Here is a 20,908-nt window from a genome sequence, read left to right on the forward strand (position 1 = left end):
TGGTATTCCAGTTAAGTACATTGAAGCTATAAAGAACAACTGGGACTGCTAAGGAATTTATGGCTAACACCTTATTATATGCATTCAGCTCAGACTTCAGGATTGCTCGAACTCTTCTATAACATTGCTTCCTAATCTTCTCTTTCATGCTTGCATGCTGGATACCAGAGCCTTCATTTATTCCTAGGTATTTATAGGTTTGCTCCTGCTCAAGTTCATTTATTACTGTTTCGACATCTGATTCGATTGAACTAGACTTTACCAATTTCCCTTTCTTAAAAGTGGATTTGGCACACTTTTTAAGGCCAAGCTCCATCCCAATATCATCACTAAATCCTTTCACAGTATGTATGAGTCTTTCAAGCTCTTCATCACCTTTACCATATAGTTTTAAGTCATCCATATAAAATAGATGGCTTATTTTCCTAATGTCAATTTTGTAGCCATACCCTGTTCTATTCAGTTCACATGAGAGTGGTATTAGTGCTATGCAGAAAATTAGTGGTGAAAGTGAGTCACCTTGGAACATACCACAGTTTATGCTAATATTGTTTGAGCGCAATACTCCATTAGAATGATATAATTGGAGCTTCGTGTTCCATAGTGACATATTATACTTTAAAAAAGTCTGAAATCACAGGAGAAATTTTGAAAATGTCCAGCGATTTCAGAATTCACGAATGTGGTATGCTGACAAAGGCCTTTTTGTAATCAATCCGTGAAGATTTCTGCGTTTGTTATGACAGTTCTCAAGGATCATGCAAGGAGCTGATCTTTGCATCCGTATGAACCGCGTCTGCATCCTTTTTGTTCAGTGTGAAAGAGGTTATTCTCTTCCATAAACGTACATGTTTTTTCCACTAGAATAGATGTTAGAATCTTATAGATAGTAGACAAACATGTTATAGGCTGGTAGTTTTTTGGTTCTTTCGTTTTGTTATTTTTGGGGAGGAGGCAAGTAATACCAGTTGCACACAATAATAATAATAATAATAATAATAATGATAATGATAATATAATAATAATAATAATAATAATAATAATAATAATAATAATAATGCTCTGATGCAATACCAAGCAATGGGTCGCATGGTCTCTGATCTTAACTGATTGGAAGTGTTGTCATGTACATTGTTTTGTCTTGGTATAAAAGATGGGTTACAGCAATTATTCTGCTTAATACCACAGATTTGCTTGTCAGTTGTTTGACCGTAGCTATTTGAGCATGTCCCTTGGTGGCTGACGATATGTGCATCTCTGATCACAAGCAGAAGTAGTTGGGGAGCATCGTAGCCATGTGTTGAGAAGAATTCTTTGGGGTTTGAATAACTCACTTTTGGAAACAGGGATGTTTTGTTGAACATCCTTAAACATCCCTTATTCAGGGACCTTTTGGGCAGAATGGGCTACTTGACCTGAAGAAAATTCTAACTGGGTTCCACCTGCAAGGTCATGCGCTGTTCATCTTGATATTAGATCACCATGTCATGCACATATTGTTGTGATGCATGTGCCTGGTGTACTCTTATCAGACGGGTAGAAATGATGGGTATACTGGGCTTTGTATATATTTGTAACCCAGCATCACTTTGATAGCATGTGCTGCTTTCTCACTCGTAGTAATAATAATTTTCCCTGATGCAGTACCAGGCAGTGGCTCTCATTGCTTCTGATCTTAACTGATTGGAAATGTTATCATGAACATGTTTTGTCTCCGTGTAAAAGATGGGCTACTACAAATATTCTGCTCCAGCCTGGACAGAGCAAGGAAATGGTATGAAGATGAACCAGAAGGAGTCACCAAGAACAGAACAAGGAATGTAAGATACTGTAGGATTTTACAATCCAATGTGACTTCCTAATCAAGGCTCGGAGATCAGATATTGTTATGGTAGATTAAGGAAAAAAAGAAACCAAGATTATTGATATTGCAATAACTGGGGATGTATGCATAAGTGATAAAGAATTAGGGAAAATTGAAAAATAGACTACTAAAAGAGGAAATTGCAAGAATGTGGAATATGGGGAGAGGGTCTGTCATCCCAGTAGTTGTTGGGGCACTTGGAGCACTAACAACCAAGTTCAAGAAATATGTCAGAAAAATTAGAATTGATATGAGAGTAGAGCAAGCCCACCAAAACTGTTCTGCTGGGGACAGCTAGGATTTTGAGATTGGGTGTTGAATGCTTCCACGATAATTAACAACCAAGTATCAAAGCTTATAATGTGCGCAAAGAGGCCCTATGAGACCTCTGACAACGAGCTACTGCCCGTTCTCACAGAATCAACCAGAGCAAACAAAACCGAGAATGCTGAGAAGTCAAACAATAATAATAATGATGATGATGATGATGACAATAATGATGATAATGATGATAATAATTTGAAATACTCCCTTCAAGCAAAAGTTATGCAGAAACAGCTTATTAGCAGGTTTTTAAATGCATAATATTTCAATTATAAACATTTTATGCATCAACATAAAATTTTTATAAAATATTGGATTTTTCCTAATTCAAACCCAGATGTTATTATTTTTTAACAATTTCTTCCATCGCATGTATATCTGTGTATGTTTGTGGCTAGTAACCCTGGTGTGTAGTGTGTGGGGGGATGTATGCGTGCGTATGCAAGTATCTAAGAAACACATGCTGCTATTCTTTCAAATTTCACATAACACTTAAACGTCTCACACTCCTGCAACTATCATCAGCAAGGTGAGGGGACATACACCCACCTTCACCAAGTTTTTCACAATTTTTTTTTCTTTTAACAGATCAGAAAAGTGATAGGAGAAAAAAGAAACAAATAAGTCTTCACATTTCTTTGCTTTTTTTCCTTTCGTTTTTTTCACCAAAACTGCAAATTCGAGCGTGAAAAATAGTCCGCAATTTTCATTTTTTTTTTCTTTCACATGCTGCAATTGGCAGTCTTCAACCTTTTCTGTCTACTGTGGGTCGATAGAGCATCCATTCTGTCGCTTTTGGGCCCCGAGTCATTGGTATATGCGGAAACCTGCGTTGATGACCTGGCTGTATGAATTGCCGTGTATGTACCTGTGTTTTTGTTTTTTTTTTTTTGCCTTTTCAAGAACATGTACTGCAAATCAAGTTGAAAGAAAATTGAAGAAAATGAATTTAAAAAATCATAAGAAATATCATTTTCAAAATTTTAAACTATCAGGTAGTAACAAAAAGTTCCTGGACTAGCCCTGTAATGCACCAACAGATGGTAGCAGACAGTTGCATGCACATTGAGAGCTAGTAGTTACATTGCAGGAAGTAAATAGACACCTTTAATTTTCAAAATCTTTTATTTGATATTAATTGGTTAAAGGAGAGGTTTTCTTTTAGCTGCTCATCCATAATACTCAAACTTATGCAGATATGTAACACACGTTCTTGGACTAACTTCTAGCTGTTTTGCAATGTCAGAAGCCTTCCAACGGGGTTCGTTTTCTACAATTCTCTTCAAACAGCAAAGCTTCCTTTCCGAGGGCCCAGCTCGGGCGGGACGAGAATCTGTTGATTCTTTTCCTTGGCTTTTGAATTGCACTATAATTCTATTAACAGTAGCAAGAGGAATATGAAGATTTTCGGCAATTTTTCGCTGGCTAAGACCAGCCTCAGATTGCCCAACAATATGACCGCTTTGAAAATCTGACAGTTCTGCTGAATTTTTTGTGCGTGGCATGGTTACTCTACGCAAATGTTTAATATAATGGCACCTGGAATGAAAAAGAATAATTACATTGTAAATTCTACACCGCTGAAAACATATTAAGACGCTTAGATCAGAAATTTTGAAAATTAAAGGTGCCTATTTACCTCCTACATATCTATATATATATATATATCTTACAATAATGTTGAAACAGGTGATACAGGAAAGTGTAGCATTGGTGATAAAACATTTCGGGAGTAAATGATAGGCTAATTCGACTAAGCGTTTGGAGTATACCAGGCCCTAACCAGTCATAAAAATTGGGGGGCGGGGTATGTGATTTTCGAACGCACCGAAAAGCTGTCAGTGGAAATTCACTCCTTCGCAGCAGTCGATGCTGCGTCTAACATGACCCATCGTTTGAAGTTTTAACACCTCCTTCAGGTTTGCTGTCCTCCATCACTCATTTATGTTCATTTATGGGTAACAAGGAATTAATGAGGTGATAGACTTGCCCTTGAACTTTGAATGTCGGCGTAAATCCAAGTTCAACTATCTCCTTAGATGCACCAAACGATGTCATTTGAAATGCAGAGCTGTATTGTCTGATATTGTTCAGAAAATCCTTTGATTGGATGGAAGTACCTTCCAGAAAAGGTTGGGGAAGAGCTGGTAGTGCTGGCAATCTTATCTTACCGCCTGAGCAGTGCATGCCATTAATTTCATTTTGGGAATTTTAAAGCTTTGCAGAAATGACATTTGAGTTTAGCATACCAATTTGGACAAAATTATCATTTTTATACAAATAGGATGGATCATATCGGAAAGCAGCACCAGGAGTTGTGAAGATAAATTTGTACGTAGTCTATTTCTGAGGGTTACTCTATTGGACCGCTAATTATTAACACGCTGTTCTAATGGTTCAGCATCAAGTGCTGCAGCATGCGTTTGTTAATCTTTGGAAAGATTCATCTCATTTCTGTCTTGGGACTCCATCTGATGTGCTGCTGCATGCATTTGCTGATCTTGGGTAAGTTTCATCTCCCTTCTGTATTGAGATTCCACTTGATGTGCTGCAGTATGCTTTTGCTGATCTTGAGAAAGTCCCATCGCGCTTCTGCCTTCAAACTACATTTGATGTGCTGTGTCATGCGTTTGTTGATCTTGGGAAAGTCTCATCTCCCTTTTCTCTTGACACTCCATTTGGCTTCATCTTTCTTCTTTCTTGAGACTCCATGTGTTTGCTGATCTTGAGAAAGTCTCATCTTGAGACTCTCGCCTTCGGCTTTTTACAATTCTTCTTGCTTTATATTTGTTTCTAGTGAGATTACGTCTTTTCTTTGGTGGCATAGCGCAACAGCTAGATAAATGCTTGCAGGAATGCACACTCCCTAGCTGGATGACAAAGGGAAAGACATTGTTATGTGCCAAGGATCCTGAAGAACGAAATGTTGCATCCAACTTTAGACCAATAACATGCCTCCTGCTAATGTGGAAACTAATGTCAGATGCTTTGACCGTTGAACTGTACAGATATTTTGAAAAGAGTGGGCTACTACCTATTGAACAGAAAGGGTGCCGAAAGAGGAGTCGGGGAACGAAGGATCAGCTCTTAATTGATAATCTAATTAACAGGAACTGCAAGAGAAGACACACAGACCTGAGCATGGCATAGATTGACTATCGTAAAGCATACGTTATGATACCACACTCCTGGATAATAAGAACAATGGAAATGTATGGAGAAGCAGAAAATATGATAAGTCTTATATGGAATAGCATGAAGTGCTAGAGAACGGAATTGACAGCAGGTAATCAAGTATTAGGAGAGGTGAAAATGAAGAAAGGAGCCATCCAGAGCGACAGTGTGTCCCCACCGATTTTCGTGCTGGCAATGATCCCCTTGAGCGAAATACTACAGAAAATAAAGTTGGGGTATGATCTGGAAGAGGTAAGGGAAAACTGGACAACCTGAAGCTATTCACAAAAACTGAGGCAGAACTGGATAACCTAGTCTAGTCTGTGTGAATTTTCTTCAGTGATATTAAGATGGAATTTGGACTCTCAAAATGTGCTACGATGGTGATGAGACGAGGAAAGCTTGTCAGGACAGAAGGTATATTTTTGACAAGTGGTGAAATGATGAAGGCAATTTAGTCCAGCTATAAATACCTGGGAATATTTGAAGCAGATTGAATGAAGCACAACGACATGAAAGAAAAGACAAAAAGAGAGTACCTGCGGTGAGTGAGAAAAATACTGGCTTCAAAGCTGAATACCAGAAACATAATTTCAGCAATAAACTCGCGCGTAGTCGCAGTAGTTCGGTATGGCGCTGGAATTTTGAAGTGAACAGAGGAGGAGCTAAAAGAGATGGACAGGGAGTCAAGAAAGCTTTTAACGATGCATGGAGTGCATCATCCAAGTGCAGATACTGATCGCCTATACACGAAGAGGGCAAATGGAGGACGGGGATTGATAAGTGTGGAAGACTATGTGCGTATCGAACTCGAGAACTTAATGAGAAAACTTTCTAGTGACAGTTAGGAACGAAGGAGTATTGAGAAAAGGGAAAACAAAGGAAGAAGTATAAAAAGGGCACAAAGGAGAATTAAGCAAGAAAGGACTACACATTCATTCCATGTAACCACAACAGAAGTTGCTAGAAAAATAGATGGGATTGGCTGAATAAAGGAACACTAAAAAAAGAGACCGATAGCTCTATACAGGCAGCGCAAGACCAAGCTTTAGCCAAAAGCTGGAGGGTCAGCTTTAGGATTGAACAAGTGTCTCTGCTGTGCTGCATCTGCAATAAAGTGGATGAATGACACCATTGCCCATATCACGAACGAATATCCTAGACTTGCCTCAACCCACTACAAGTTGTGGCGACACGATCAGGTAGCGAAAGTGTTGCATTGGAAATTGTGTGAAAAGTGGGGTGCGTGAGAGGCAAGACGTGGTAAGAACACAAACCGCAGGGAGTGGTGGAGTCGGAGACTAGCAAAATCCTCTGGGATTTTCCAATCCAAACAGATCAGGTGCTAGAACACAACAGACAAGACATAGTGATGGTTGACAAGGTGCACCACATACGCTATATCGTTGATACTACATACTCCTTTGACCCACGAATAGTCAAGAAGGAAGGCGAAAAGATAGATAAATACAACCCTCTTAATTACGAAATAGCCCGGGTATGGAAAATGAAGAAGATGAAGATAGTGCCAATTATTCATGGGTCCTTGGGAACAGCATCAAAAGGCATCAAGGGGAATATAAATGAAATTGGAATAGAGTGCCCAATAGAACTGTTACAAAAGGTTTGCCTCTTTGGCATGGCCAGAATAATCAGGAATGTATCAGATAGCTGAAAAGAACGGATAGCATGGTACCGTAGGCTACAGGTAGCAAGCCCGCTACGCATGCAAGACTGCAGGACCTCCAACAAAATCTGTGATAAAGAGAAATAATAATAGCAATAAAAATAATGGCTTCAAATGTTACCACAACGGCAGTAATTTTGGGGGAGAGTACCAGTCGATTATATCGACCCCAGTGTTTCACTGGGACGTCATTTATCCACCCTAAAAGGATGAAAGGCAAAGTTGACCCTCGGCGGAATTTGAACTCAGAACATAGCGATGGGCGAAATACTGATAAGCATTTCGTCCAGCGTGCTAACGATTTTACCAGCTCACTGACTTATAATAATAATAATAATAATAATAATAATAATAATAATAATAATAATAATAATAACAATAAAAATAATGAAAGGAAACAGATGGAGCCTCCTCCTCCTCATAGGCAGATTAATGATACATCTAGTGATGGTGTCACAATAAAAACACTGGTAATCGCGCAACCTGATAATCGCTACCTCATATGAGTGACAATGAAAAAACAAAATATTGTGAATAACGGTGGTAATGAAACTAAAGCCAATGATGGTGACATCGTTACACCCGGTAGACTCAGAGAATCTGGTCCGGCTCCAGCCTGTCGATATCCAGAAAGAGACCACCACACACGGCGTAGATGGAGCAAGCAAATTAATGCAGTGTTACTACCTGAGCAGACCGGTAAATGAAAATAGTACTCAAATTAGGGGTTACCGACAACGAATGTACGATCATTGGAGGAAAAAGGGATTGTTTCAACCCACTTAACAGAGACTATGTGACCGAGCTAGAGCAATAAGAAAAAATTGTTGGCTCACAGAAGTAGAGCTCGAAGCTATCAAAAGACGGGTCATGGAAAATAGCAGCAGCGATAACAATGAAAATACAGTTCTTACTAATAAGAGTAATCCCATAGCACAGGAAAGGAGCAGTTGTAGTTTACTTGAAAGACATATAGGTGATCTAAAAGAAGACAATAAAACTAATGGCGTCATAACAGATGAACAAAAGGCAATCTACGATAGAATAAAGAAAGGCTACAGGAGAACGATAGCAACATTATTTGCAACCTTAAAAACTGAACCAAGAAACGAAAAATGTCAATGAAATTCTGAAATACATCAGAACAAGCAACATCACAGAAACAAATAATTTGATCAAGGCAGCAAGTATTGTTCTAGCAGAAAATGTGGGTGTTGATGTCAAGAAAAAAGAAACATAAAGGGAGTGACAAAAGAAAAGATCCATGGTGGAAAAGAAGAATCCAGGCAGGGTTAGACATGCTCGCGAAGGAAATTTCTATGTTAGGCCGAAAAAAGAAAGGGGAGCTTAAAAGCGAACAAAAATACGGGGAACTGAAAAGGAAGTACAATATTGAAAGTAAGTGCCTGAAAGTAGTAGTGGAGGAACTGAAACTGCGCCTCGTTGCAAAGAAAGCAAAAATGCTAAGATACGACCAAAGAATGAAGGGTTACCACCAAAATAGGTTATTCAGAGTAGATCAGAAGAGATTCTATAAAAAAAATGAATGGGGAGTGTACAGATGAAAAGTTGATACCAGATAACGTTGAAAGTCAAAGGTTTTGGAATGACATCTGGAGCAAAGACATGGAGCACAAGATGGATGCTGAATGGCTGCAAGAACTGAAAGAAACAGTAGTCTGTCTAAAACAGGCAGGACTAGTAATTTCAGTGAGGAAAGTGAAGGAAATCAGCATAAAAATGATCGACTGGAAGGCCCCGGGACCAGATGGAGTTCAAGGCCACTGGATCAAAAGATTTGGTGAATGTCGTGCACAAATAGCTACGCAACTCAGCATCTTGTTAAATGCCGACCAAGTAACACCAGAGTGGTTGACTTTGAGTAGGACAGTGCTGTGCCTGAAAGACATCGAAAATAGCAATACGATAGACAATTACAGGCCGATATCCTGTTTGCCACTTATCTGAAAGTTATTGACTGGAATACTCGCAGAATCAATGTACGAACAGCTGGAAAAAATGGAGTCCTGCCACATGAGCAGACGGGTTGCTAGCGTAAGTGCAGAGGTAACAAGGACCAACGCCTGATAGACAAAACTGTACTTAGAGACTGCTAGAGGAGGAAAAGTAACTTAGCCATGTCATAGATCGACTATCGTAAGGCGTACGATATGATCCCACATTCTTGGATTATGGAGTGTATGAGCCTATTTGGTATTGCATTGAATGTCGGGCGATTACTTGGAAAAAATATGGCAAATTGGAGGACGGACCTGACATCATATGGAAGAAGTTCAGGGACAGTAGAAATGAGGAGGGGCACCTTCCAAGGGGACTTCCTGACATCACTGATCTTTGTACTGTGCTTGATGCCACTAACACTGATTTTGAGGAAAGCAAAAGTTGGGTATGTATTCAAAAGCCGCCAAGAAAAGTCAACCATTTGTTATTCATGGATGACTTCAAACTTTATGGCAAGGATGAAGCCGAAGTCGGTTCCCTCGGTGATACGATGTATACCTTCAGTGCTGATATCAGAATGGAGTTCGGACTGAAAAAGTGTGGTGTGCTAGTATTGAAGAGAGGCAAAATCAAATGTATGGACGGGCTAACGATACTGTCGGAGGAGGTTATGAAGCAGATAAAAGAGACGGGTTATAAGTACTTGGGAATTTTGGAAATGGATAAATTGATGGAAAAAGAAATGACAAAAAAATTTAAGGTGGAGTACTTGCGCAGACTGAGACTGATTCTTAAGTGGAAATTAAACGGACGGAATAAGATCGAATCTATGAACACCTGGGCGGTTTCACTCCTTAGATATGGAGTAGGGGTAATCGCATGGGCAGTAGACGAACTAAACAGCTTAGACAGAAAGACAAGGAAGTTGCTAACTAGATATGGGTCACTCCACCCCAAAAGTGACACAGACAGACTGTATGTACCAAGAAAAAGAGGGGGAAGAAGACTTATTGGTTGCGAACACAGCATTAGAGCAGAAGAAAACAACATAGCATGGTATGTAAAAATTCCACAGAATCGCTAGTATTAGAAGTAAGAGGGTTAGGCTTGTGTAGGATGAAATATTGCAAAGATAAAGCACTACACAAGAAATTGAAAACGAATGTAACTGAAAACAGGTGGGTAAAGAAATGCATGGTAAATTTCATAGGGATGATGAAGATAAGACAGACAGAGAAAAAAGATGGCTGTGGATGACTAAAACAGAGACTCTAATCTGTGCTGCCCAAGAGCAAGCACTAAGAGCAAGCTACCTAAAATACAGAATAGACAACACAGCAGAAAGTGATAAGTGCAGAAGCTGTGGACAAAACGATGAAACCGTATAACATGTTACCAGCCAATGCACGCCACTAACCCAGAAGGAATATAAGAGACGCCACGACAATATAGCCAGGCTTCTCCATGGACACTTTACCACAACAAGGGACTTGACAGCGCAAAAATTTGGTACGACCACAAACCTGAAGGCGTCGTCGAAAATGGAAATGCAAAGATCCTATGGGATTTTATGATTCAGTGCAACCATGAGATAGAGAATAGGAAGCCGGACATAGTCTTAATTGAGAAAGAAAACAAACTATGCTGGGTCATAGATATAGCATGCCCAGCTGACAACAAGGTATGCGATAAGGAAGAAAGAAAAGTCGAAAGATATAACAATAATGTTAGTTTGGGAAGTTAAGCAGTTGTGGTCGAAGAAAAAGGTAGCAGTAGCACCAATAATTGTCGGAGACCTGGAAACAGTGAGCAAAAATCTTGAGAAGTACGTGGAACAAATAGAGGCTGCAATAAAGGTAGAGCACTTGCAGAAAACAGCACTGCTTGGAACCGCTCGAATATCCGGAAGGTGCTCGAAAAATAAGAGGTGTTACCTTAGTTGACTGGTAGTGAACAGCTGACACTTTAATACATCTCCAGCATTAGAAGCTGTACAACGGCAATTATAATAATAATAATAATAATAAGAAGAAGAAGAAGAAGAAGAAGAAGAAGAAGAAGAAGAAGAAGAAGAAGAAGAAGAACAACAACAACAACAACAACAACAACAACAACAACAGCAACAAGAACAACAACAATAATAATAATAAAATTAGAGAAGAAATATAAAATACTGAAGAACGGGATTGATTCAGTAATAGAGCAGTTAAAACAGAGGATCATGGTAAAAATCCAGAAGATCAGAAGATTTGTGAACAGAAATAAGCAGTTCGAGAACAGATTGTTCAAAAATAACCCGAAGCAATTCTTCCGACGTTAGAAGGAGACAATGGGGAAAATGTTGCTCCTGATGCAAATCAAGTCAAGGAGTTCTGGAACGGATTATGGGGGAAAATGCGGTGCATAAAAGGGATGCAATGTGAATAGGAACTATCAAGACAGAATTACAAGGAAGAAAGAAACAAAGGAATATTGTCATAAGTACGGGTGATGTGAAAGAACAAGTGGGTAAAGTGCCTAATTGGAAAGCTCCCGGACCAGATGGGATTCATAGTTTCTGGCTGAAGAGATGCCACGCGGTGCATGAAAGCCTAGCAGCCTAATTAAATGATTGTGTCCAGAAAGATACAATCCCTGCGTGGATGGTGACTGGGAGGACAACACTTGTAATGAAAGATAGAAGAAAGGGGAATACTATGGGAAACTACCGTCCCATAGCATGCCTAAACATTATCTGGAAGATACTCACTGGAATATGTGCGGTAAAGACATACACTTTCATGGCACAGGAAGAGATACTACCAAGGGAACAAAAAGGATGTAGGAAGAGTTCTCAGAGTACCAAGGATCACCTGATCATCAATAAAACAGTTTTGAGACATTGTAAAAAACATCATACAAACATGTTTATAACTTGGATTGACTTTAAGAAGGTATATGATATGATGCCTCATTCTTGGATTGTTGAATGCCTGCAGATGTTTGGTCTTCCTGACATCACAAATTTTCTGATGCATAGCGTGAAAGAGTGGAAAACCAAATTGCACTCAAGTAATGTATTCCTTGGAGAAGTTAAAATTAAAAGGGGAATATTCCAAGGTGGCTCGTTTTCTCTGTTACTTTTTGTAATTTCACTAATACCCACGACAATAACACTTTGGGAAGTTAAGATGGGTTATCGATGTTGGAAGAACTATCTTTTGTTTATGGATGACCTGAAATTGTTTGGAAAATCTGAAAAACAGATAGATTTTTAACCAAAACAGTCCAGAAGTATGGTAGGGATATCGGTATGGAATTTGGGATCACCAAATTCTCCGTACTTAATACGAAAAGAGGGAAGAATGTAGCCTGCAGAGGATTGCGGTTACTATCAGGAGAGACCATGGGTGAACCTGACAATAGTGGATAAAGATATTTAGGGATTTTGGAGCTGGATGTCATTCTACACGGAGAAATGAAAGTCAAGGTCAGCGAGGCATATCAAAAAAGAGTGAAGATGGTGTTGAGTCCCAACCTGAATGCAAAAAATTTGATTACCGCAAGGAACATCTGGGCAGTTGCTGTGGTCAGATATAGTGCGTCCATCTTCAGATGGACTAAGGAGGAAATATCACCACTGGACAGAAGGACGAGAAAGTTGATGACACTGCATGAGGTGCTACACCCTAAAGCAAACGTAAACAGACTGTATATGAAAAGAAAGAATGGTGGCAGAGTACTAATTAGTATAGATCATTGTATAAGGAGTGAAAGGAGAACGCTTACCGAGTATTTGATAAATAGTAATGAAGACCTACTGCAATATACCGCGAAAGATATAGGTGTAAATGCAGATGAAATGATGGGTAAGGCAAAGTTTAACCAAAGAGCTGAGAAGAAGAGAAAAGGAGAGCTTCTTGAAATGAGAATACATGGACAGTTTGAAAGGAATACACAAGGTGTTATGGATAACACAGCATCGTGAGCATGGCTTGAGCGAGGTGATTTGAAGCATACCACCGAAAGCTTGATCATTGCTTCACAAGACCAGGCTCTCGCTATCATTTCACCTATAAAATTTCTGACGCCCAGAAATGCAGACTCTGTGGAAAGAGTGCGGAAAATATGAACCACTCGGTAAGTGGATGCGAGAGCCTTGCACAAAAAGAATACAAAGGCCGCCACGATAAGGTGTGTGTATCTTCATTGGCTCTTATGCCGTAAATACCAATATGAAGTGACAGAGAACTGGTATGAGCATGTACCAAGTAAAGTCATGCAGGAGGATAGAAAAGTAACGATACTCTGCGGTTATGATTTTCAGACAGATCGTGTAATCGAACACCGTCGGCAGGATATTGTCATAATGAATAAGAGAGAGACAAATACTGCCAGATCATTGATGCAGCCTTAACAAATGACATGAATGTTGTGAGTAAAGAGGTTGAAAAAAATCACCAAGTACTCCGAACTGAAAGGGGAAATGGCAAGACTGTACGGAATGCGAGAGGGTAATGTAAAAGTGATACCAATGGTGATCAGAGCGTTGAGCTCAATCCCACTGAAACCGCAAGACTTCTTAAGGCAACTGAAAATCCCATGCAAGATTGATGTCATGCAAAAAGCAGTCTTATTAGCACAGCGCACATTTTAAGGAAAGTATTACACAACGTAACAATTTTTTTTTTAAATTGTTTATTGTATTTTTTTTATTGTTTATCAATCCATTTTTTCTACTGATTCCAAAACTGAAATTATTTTTTGTGTATCATCAACAGTTAAGAAAATATGTCGACTTTCAACATATTATTTGGTATTGTTATAATGTTTCGCTACTAAATGTATGTCTAATTTTCTCTTTCAGACCAATTACTAAGTTCTGCTACTTTCAGGATGGCTACTAGAGTATGTAACAATTCTCCAGATACATTTTACTATGTGTGTGGTTATTATATTGGAAAAAAGCAGGTATTACATAAGATCGTAAAACGTGCCAAATTGTGGATAACGTACAAACTATTTCAGAATGCTCATGGGTGACAAGGTAAAACCATGGGCCCCACATGTGATATGTGGAAACTGTCGATCTGCTCTCGAAGGATGGTTAAGAGGTACAGGAAGGTCAATGCCTTTTGCCATTCATAGGGTATGGAGAGAGCCAAAGAACCATCACGATGACTGTTACTTTTGTATGATCGATGTGACAAAGAACAGAAAAGTGAAAGGAAAACAAGCTCTTCAGTATCCAGACATGCCATCATCTAGAGCACCTGTCCCACATGATGACAGTTTACGAGTATCACTACCACCAGAAAATATTTCATCTGAAGAATCAACAAGTAGCGGCAGCCAAGAAATGGAGGAAGCTTTCGTACCAAGAACGACTTCGGGGCCTCACTTTCCAAATCAGAGTGAGCTTGATGATTTAATCAGGGATCTGGGTCTTACTAAGTCAGGAGCTGAACTTCTTTCATCAAGGCTGAAGAAATGGAATCTACTGGGGTAAGACTGAAAGACATTTCTGTACTGGAAACGCCATGAAGAATTTGAAATTTACTATGAAAATATTAATGATCTGTATTATTGTAAAGATGCGATTGGTTTGTTTACTGCTATTGGACTCAAGCATGATTCTGCAAAATGACAACTGTTCATAGATAGCTCAACACAAAGTCTCAAAGCAGTGTTGCTCCACAATGGAAATAAATATCCTTCTTTGCCTCTTGCACATTCCAGTGTCAAAGAACTTCTCGACAAAATAAATTACACTGAGTTCAAGTGGAATGTTTGTGGTGATTTCAAGATGCTTGCCTTCTTGCTTGGCTTGCAAGGGGGATACACAATGTATTCATGTTTCCTTTGCTTATGGGACAGCAGAGCTGATGATCATCATTACAAGAGAGTACATTGGCTCCCACGAGTGGAACTGCAGCCAGGACTGTTAAATGTTCTCAAACAGCCACTAGTAGATTCCAACAAAATTTTATTGCCCCCACTTCATGTCAAACTCGGATTAGTAAAACAGTTTGTGAAGGCCTTAGATTTTAGAGGAGAAGCTTTTCAAGAAATTCGTCTTGTGTTTCCAAAGCTATCTGAGGCTAAGATCAAGGGTGACATATTTGTTGGGCCCCAAGTAAATGCAATGTTAAAGTCGAAGAAACTGGATAGAGCGATGACAAAAGTTAAAAAAGAAGCTTGGTGTGCATTTCGTGATGTAGTTCGTGGATTTCTAGGAAATCACAAGGATCCTAATTACAAACAGCTGGTAGCAAAGCTTATTGAAAACTTCAAGAAAATGGGTTGTCGTATGTCCTTAAAGATTCATTTTTTGCACTCTCACCTAAATTTTTCCCCGAAAACTTGGATGATGTCAGTGAGGAGCATGATGAAAGATTTCATCAGGACATCGCAACTATGGAAAGAAGATACCAAGAACAATGGGATACTGCTATGATGGGAGATTATATATGGTCTCTAGTCAGAAGAGATGAAGTCCAGAAAATCTCGATCGTCAAAGCACTTCTCATCTTAAGAAAAGAGTTATCAAGGCATTTACACTGCAGAGTTTTATTGTTTCTTTTTGTTCTAACAAATACTATACTTCCTACATACCTTTCAATATATGAAAAAGTACTAAATGCTGTGTAATTATCCTTACAATACTAGAATAGATTGAACCAACAAAGTGCTGTGGAGAAAAGTTACGAATATAACGAACAAATATGAAATTAGGAATAAACAAATAACTATCGATGTTACGCCAAAATGAATGTGATTTTTGAATTTAGTGGCAAAAAATGCATATATGAACATTAAAAAATACAAATAAACAAAACATGTATTACATTGTGTTATCTGTCTGAAGTCCTTGTGACTTGACAGATTACTAAAATCTCCAGTGCATTTTTACCTACACTGTGTTACGAAGGAATAATAATAATAATAATAATAATAATAAATAATAATAATAATAAATAATAATAATAATAATAATAAAATACAAACAAGAAATCATACCACCTAATAAACACAAAGAAGAAGAAGAAGATGATGAAGAAACAACAAAAGCTATAAAACAAATGAAATCCAAACTAAAAATAGAACAGCAACGAGCCATGATAAAACGATGGCAAGAAAAGCCCCTTCATGGTAAATACTGCACTAAACTAAACGCAAAAGAAATAGACAAAGAAAAATCCCAGCAATGGTTGAGAAGCTCAGGACTCAAAGCAGAAACAGGGGGATTTTTAATTGCAGCACAAGACCAAAGCCTCCCCACCAGAAATTACCAAAAACATGTAATGAAAAGAAATATTACAAGTAACTGCAGAATATGTGGAGATGGACAAGAAACAATAAATCATATTATCTCTAGCTGTCCAGTCCTGGCTAAGAAGGAATATATTCACAGACATGACAGAGTTGGAACCTACATACATTGGAAGCTATGCCAACATTATGGAATAACAACAGAAAAAAGATGGTATAGGCACACACCAGAAAAGGTCACAGAAAATGAGAAAGCAACCATACTCTGGGATATGCCGATACACACAGATAGAGATATAGTTGTCAGAGATCATGAAGAAAAAAAATGCTTTCTAATTGATGTATCAATACCGGCAGATGACAACGTGTCTCTAAAAGAAATGGAGAAACTCTCAAAATACAAAGACCTGGAAATAGAGATAACTAGAATGTGGAACCTGAAAACGGAAACAATTCCTATCATAGTAGGTGCATTAGGCATGATAAAAAAATATTCAGACAAATACATAACAAAAACACCAGGACTTACAAACACATATAACATACAGAAAATTGCACCACTAGGCACTGCACACATCCTACGCAGAACACTTTCCATACAATAACCATCAGATCATCACAACAAATCACAGCACATACCCAAGGCACACAGAGCTGCGCTCGGTAGTGAAGTGAAAGCACGCTATAAAAATAAAACTACTGAATAATAATAATAATAATAATAATAATAATAATAATAATAATAATAATAATAATAATAATAATAATAATAAGAAGAAGAAGAAGAAGAAGGAGGAGGAGGAGGAGGAGGAGAAGAAGAAGAAGAAGGAGGAGGAGGAGGCGGGGGGAGGAGGGGAGGGGAGGAGGAGGGGAGGAGGAGGGGAGGATGAGGGGAGGAGGAGGAGGAGGATGGAGCAGGAGGAGGAAGAGGAGGGAGGGGGATGAGAAGAAGAAGAAGAAGAAGAAGAAGAAAGAGAGCTAGCCTTGACAGTGGCTGGACGTGTTCTTCGCTGCTCTGACTAGTCAACAGCCGAAGACAGTAAGTCAGCAGCCGAACACTAATACAACCCAGCAGGACAGCTGAAAAATAACTCTCAAAGACTGGAATATCTACAATTTCCTGTAATTTAAATTTCCTTCAAAATAAGTTACGAAACTTACATATCTACAGTTTTCGATCAACTTTCAAAATTTTAATAAAGAAATCCAGAAATGAGATAGAAGATGATGTAGCATTGCAACAATTACGGTGAGTTTACCGTGTAACGCCAAACCCAAATGCTCCTTCAGGTATGTAGCTTGCTGAAGTGATTTTCGCAAGAAAAATTAGGTCCGTTTTTGACAAATTATTACCTGGAAGAAAATAAAAACCGGGGAAAACACAAAAAATTCCACCAAATATTTAAAAACTGTTGACAAGGTGCTCCTCCAGAGTGTACAGATATGGAAAAGAAAGTTGGAAAGACGGCGAAATAATAAAACGGATCGGTAAAATTACATACACGATGAAAAGTTCGAAATAGGAACATAAAAAAACACATGAGTTAGCTGAAAAGAAAGTTTACCGAAGATAGGGTTACAAAGAAAGAAGATGCAAGTCATCGTCGAACCAAGGCATATCGGTACAAGAAGAAAAAAACATACAGAATTGTTGGAGGTAGTTCTAAAACAAAAAATATTAAGCTTTTGCAGAAAATAAATCCCTAAAAGAGAGAAGAAATGTAAAGAATTAAAAAAAATATTTATTCACTTTCAACGGGAGTCAGTCTCAAAAGGGGAGATGTTGTTGTGATAGACATTAACACCCCTGTGTGATTAAAAGGTGAACCTTTATAAAGAGTAACGCGTCTCGCTGAGATTGAGAGGAAGGCATTGGAGTTTCGCGTGTTGAAAGTTACGTCTGTGGGCATAACTACAGATTTCTGCCCCCACCACCACGATTTTGGATGATCATAACTTTCAAAAAAATGGATATTTTTTAATGGAATTCTCTATGAATATGTATTATATCATGTAGATTCCGAATATACAAAATTTTTTAGGGAAAGTGTTTTAGGAGGGGTGGGGTGGGGAATTTTGGAAAATTCACCGGCGTCCACTTCAATTCGTCTTAACTTTCAAGAAAATAAATATTTTTTAAAGAAATTTTCTACAAATATACCTCGGACTATGTAAATGCCGAGAACATAGAAATCGTGGAGGAAAACAATTGGGGTTACTTTTGAGGACCGTTCCCCACTCGGGGGTGTTTCGGAACAAGTCGTCCATATTTGTTTAATTTTTCTCCGTTTTGTGCGTTTGTGCATCCGTAGATTTCTACTGAAGCAGCAGGCAGTTAAGCTCTCACCAGAAAACTCGTTATGTTAAAAATACCAGCTAAAGGTCTAAACGTTTCTAACAAAGACATTGAATAGAATAATTCCCCGTTTGAACTTCTTTAATTACATGTAGATGTATGTGAGGACTAAAAATCTACGGATGCACAAACGCACAAAACAGAGAAAATGAAACAAATATGGACGACTTGTTCCGAAACACCCCCGAGTGGGGAACGGTACTCAAAAGTTACTCCCAATTGTTTTTACCCCCAAATTCGTAAGTTCTTGGAATCTACATAGTCCAAGGTATATTTGTAGAAAATTTCATTAAAAAATATCTATTTTCTTGAAAGTTAAGACAAATTGCAGTGGACGCCGGTGAATTTTCCAAAATCCCTCACCCCACCCCTCCTAAAACACTTTCTCCAAAAAGTTTTGTATATTCGGAATCTATATGATATAACACATATTCATAAAAAAATTTCATTAAAATATATCCATTTTTCTGAGAATTATGATCATCCAAATTCGGTGGGGCAGGAATATTTACTTATGTCTGCCTTTATCCTCACTTCGTTAAATCATATATCCGCAATCAAGGATATGAAAAAAGGTCACTTGATGTGGCATACAGCTGGCAAGTATTTCTGTGCCATAATGAGGAATTATGCAATATCACTGAACTTGTTAGAAACAGCAAACTAACGTCCCTCGAATCACGCTCAATGTTTTTTTTTTTTTTTTTTTTTTTTTTTAATAGGCTACAGTAGTTATTGTAGTCTTGAGTATATTGTCTGAATAAAGGTTGGACAGCATTCGTTGAAAGAAAAAGAAAAACTTTAAAAATATTTATTTCCCACGCTCTCTTACTCATTCTCTCTCTTTCTCCCTCTCTTTCCCCTTAACAACTCCTTCAAAGTGATTCATGTGTTATGCCTGTGTAACTCCTAATAGGATACAATGTTTTATTTCATTTTTTAAAAGGAACTACGTAAGATTAGATTAGAATAAAAGAGAAGAATGCTCACAATGTATTCATTTCGTGCAGAAACTTGATACGTATTTCCACACTCACATCCGCACACGCACCCAAATGCACACACATAAAAGTATATAAGCTACTGGCAGCACGCAAGTAAAAAGTGGGATAAAAGGTAAGTTCTAAATTTGAATGTGAATTCACTTAGTCTGTGCTCAGGCTTATATAGGTCCATTTTCTTACGGATGACGACACACATTTTGACATGTACATTAATGCCTACACTTTTAGCCAAAAGTACAAGTGTTTAAAGATTTGTCGAAAAGAGAAGCAAGTGGGGATTGTGCAAGAAGTTTTTACTTGAAATGTGTATGCGTATACTCTCTGCCACGAGTGAACATTTGGAAGCCATTGCTGCAACATATGGTGCTAAGAAGAAATTAAATCATTAAATTTGCTAAGATCCTGTATCACATGTGTACCGCAAGGTGTTCACGATAAAGTCAAGATAGAATATGGACATATTCAGTCAATTGTTGAGAGGCTAAGCGAATGCTCACGTTTTGAAAAATCTTTGCGAACATTTGCATTGAATGTATGAATCAATTTTGTTCCAACAAACTATAAGCAAGTAATTTTGATGAAGAAACGATTTAATGGAAGCAAGTCGGAATAATTGTTTGTATTTTCAAAACAGATAATACCCATAAACTAATGAAGGATGTTTTGATACTCGTTCAAGATGTGTTGCTTGTCAAAATTAAACTGTAATTCATGACTTGTTAGATAAAAGCAAAGGGGATATTTTTCATGGTATGATTTGATTATAAAAAAAATTATTTTTGTTTTATTTTAATTCACTTTGACATAATTTTACTCTACTTTGAAACTATTGTAGTTTGCTTCGAGAGTATTTTAATTTGTTCCGAGAGTATTTTATTTTGCGCCGAGTTTACTTTTATTTGCTTTGAGTGAAAAGGTCTAAATTAGTAAATACAGTATGTCAATGGTTTATTACAAAGATCTAATAAGACTGAAACAAGTTCAGTTTTGTTTCACTTACTTGAAATAATAAAACTATTTATCTGTTTCTGTACTCTCTTCACTCTCTGTTGGTATTTCTAATTAGATTTTGTATGTTTCAAATCAAATTTGGCTACTTCTACTGTACATAAATTATTTTCATGTGAATGACTTCTTTAGATAATTAACCCTGGTAATTTAATAGATAGAAACATTATTATTTCTAAATCTCTCAAAGAGAGATATTCAGTAATAGTTCTTTAAAGTAAAGACCATTTGCCAACATAATGTGGTTGTCCTGGAAGGGACGATTGTTACTGTTGTTT

The 20,908-nt window shown here is 38.0% G+C and overlaps 1 protein-coding gene across 1 annotated transcript in view; it reads right to left on the reverse strand.

The window, feature by feature from the left end:
• The window catches only part of LOC115209480, a 447,652-nt gene that overhangs the window by 134,257 nt on the left and 292,487 nt on the right, over positions 1-20,908 (reverse strand). Inside the window, exon 17 of the mRNA XM_036501652.1 lies at positions 837-847. Within this exon, the coding sequence (XP_036357545.1) occupies positions 837-847 (11 nt within the window). The remainder of the gene's footprint in view (positions 1-836; positions 848-20,908) is intronic.

The sequence above is a fragment of the Octopus sinensis genome, linkage group LG3 (genome assembly GCF_006345805.1).
Source record: "Octopus sinensis linkage group LG3, ASM634580v1, whole genome shotgun sequence".
In the NCBI taxonomy this organism is placed as follows: domain Eukaryota; kingdom Metazoa; phylum Mollusca; class Cephalopoda; order Octopoda; family Octopodidae; genus Octopus; species Octopus sinensis.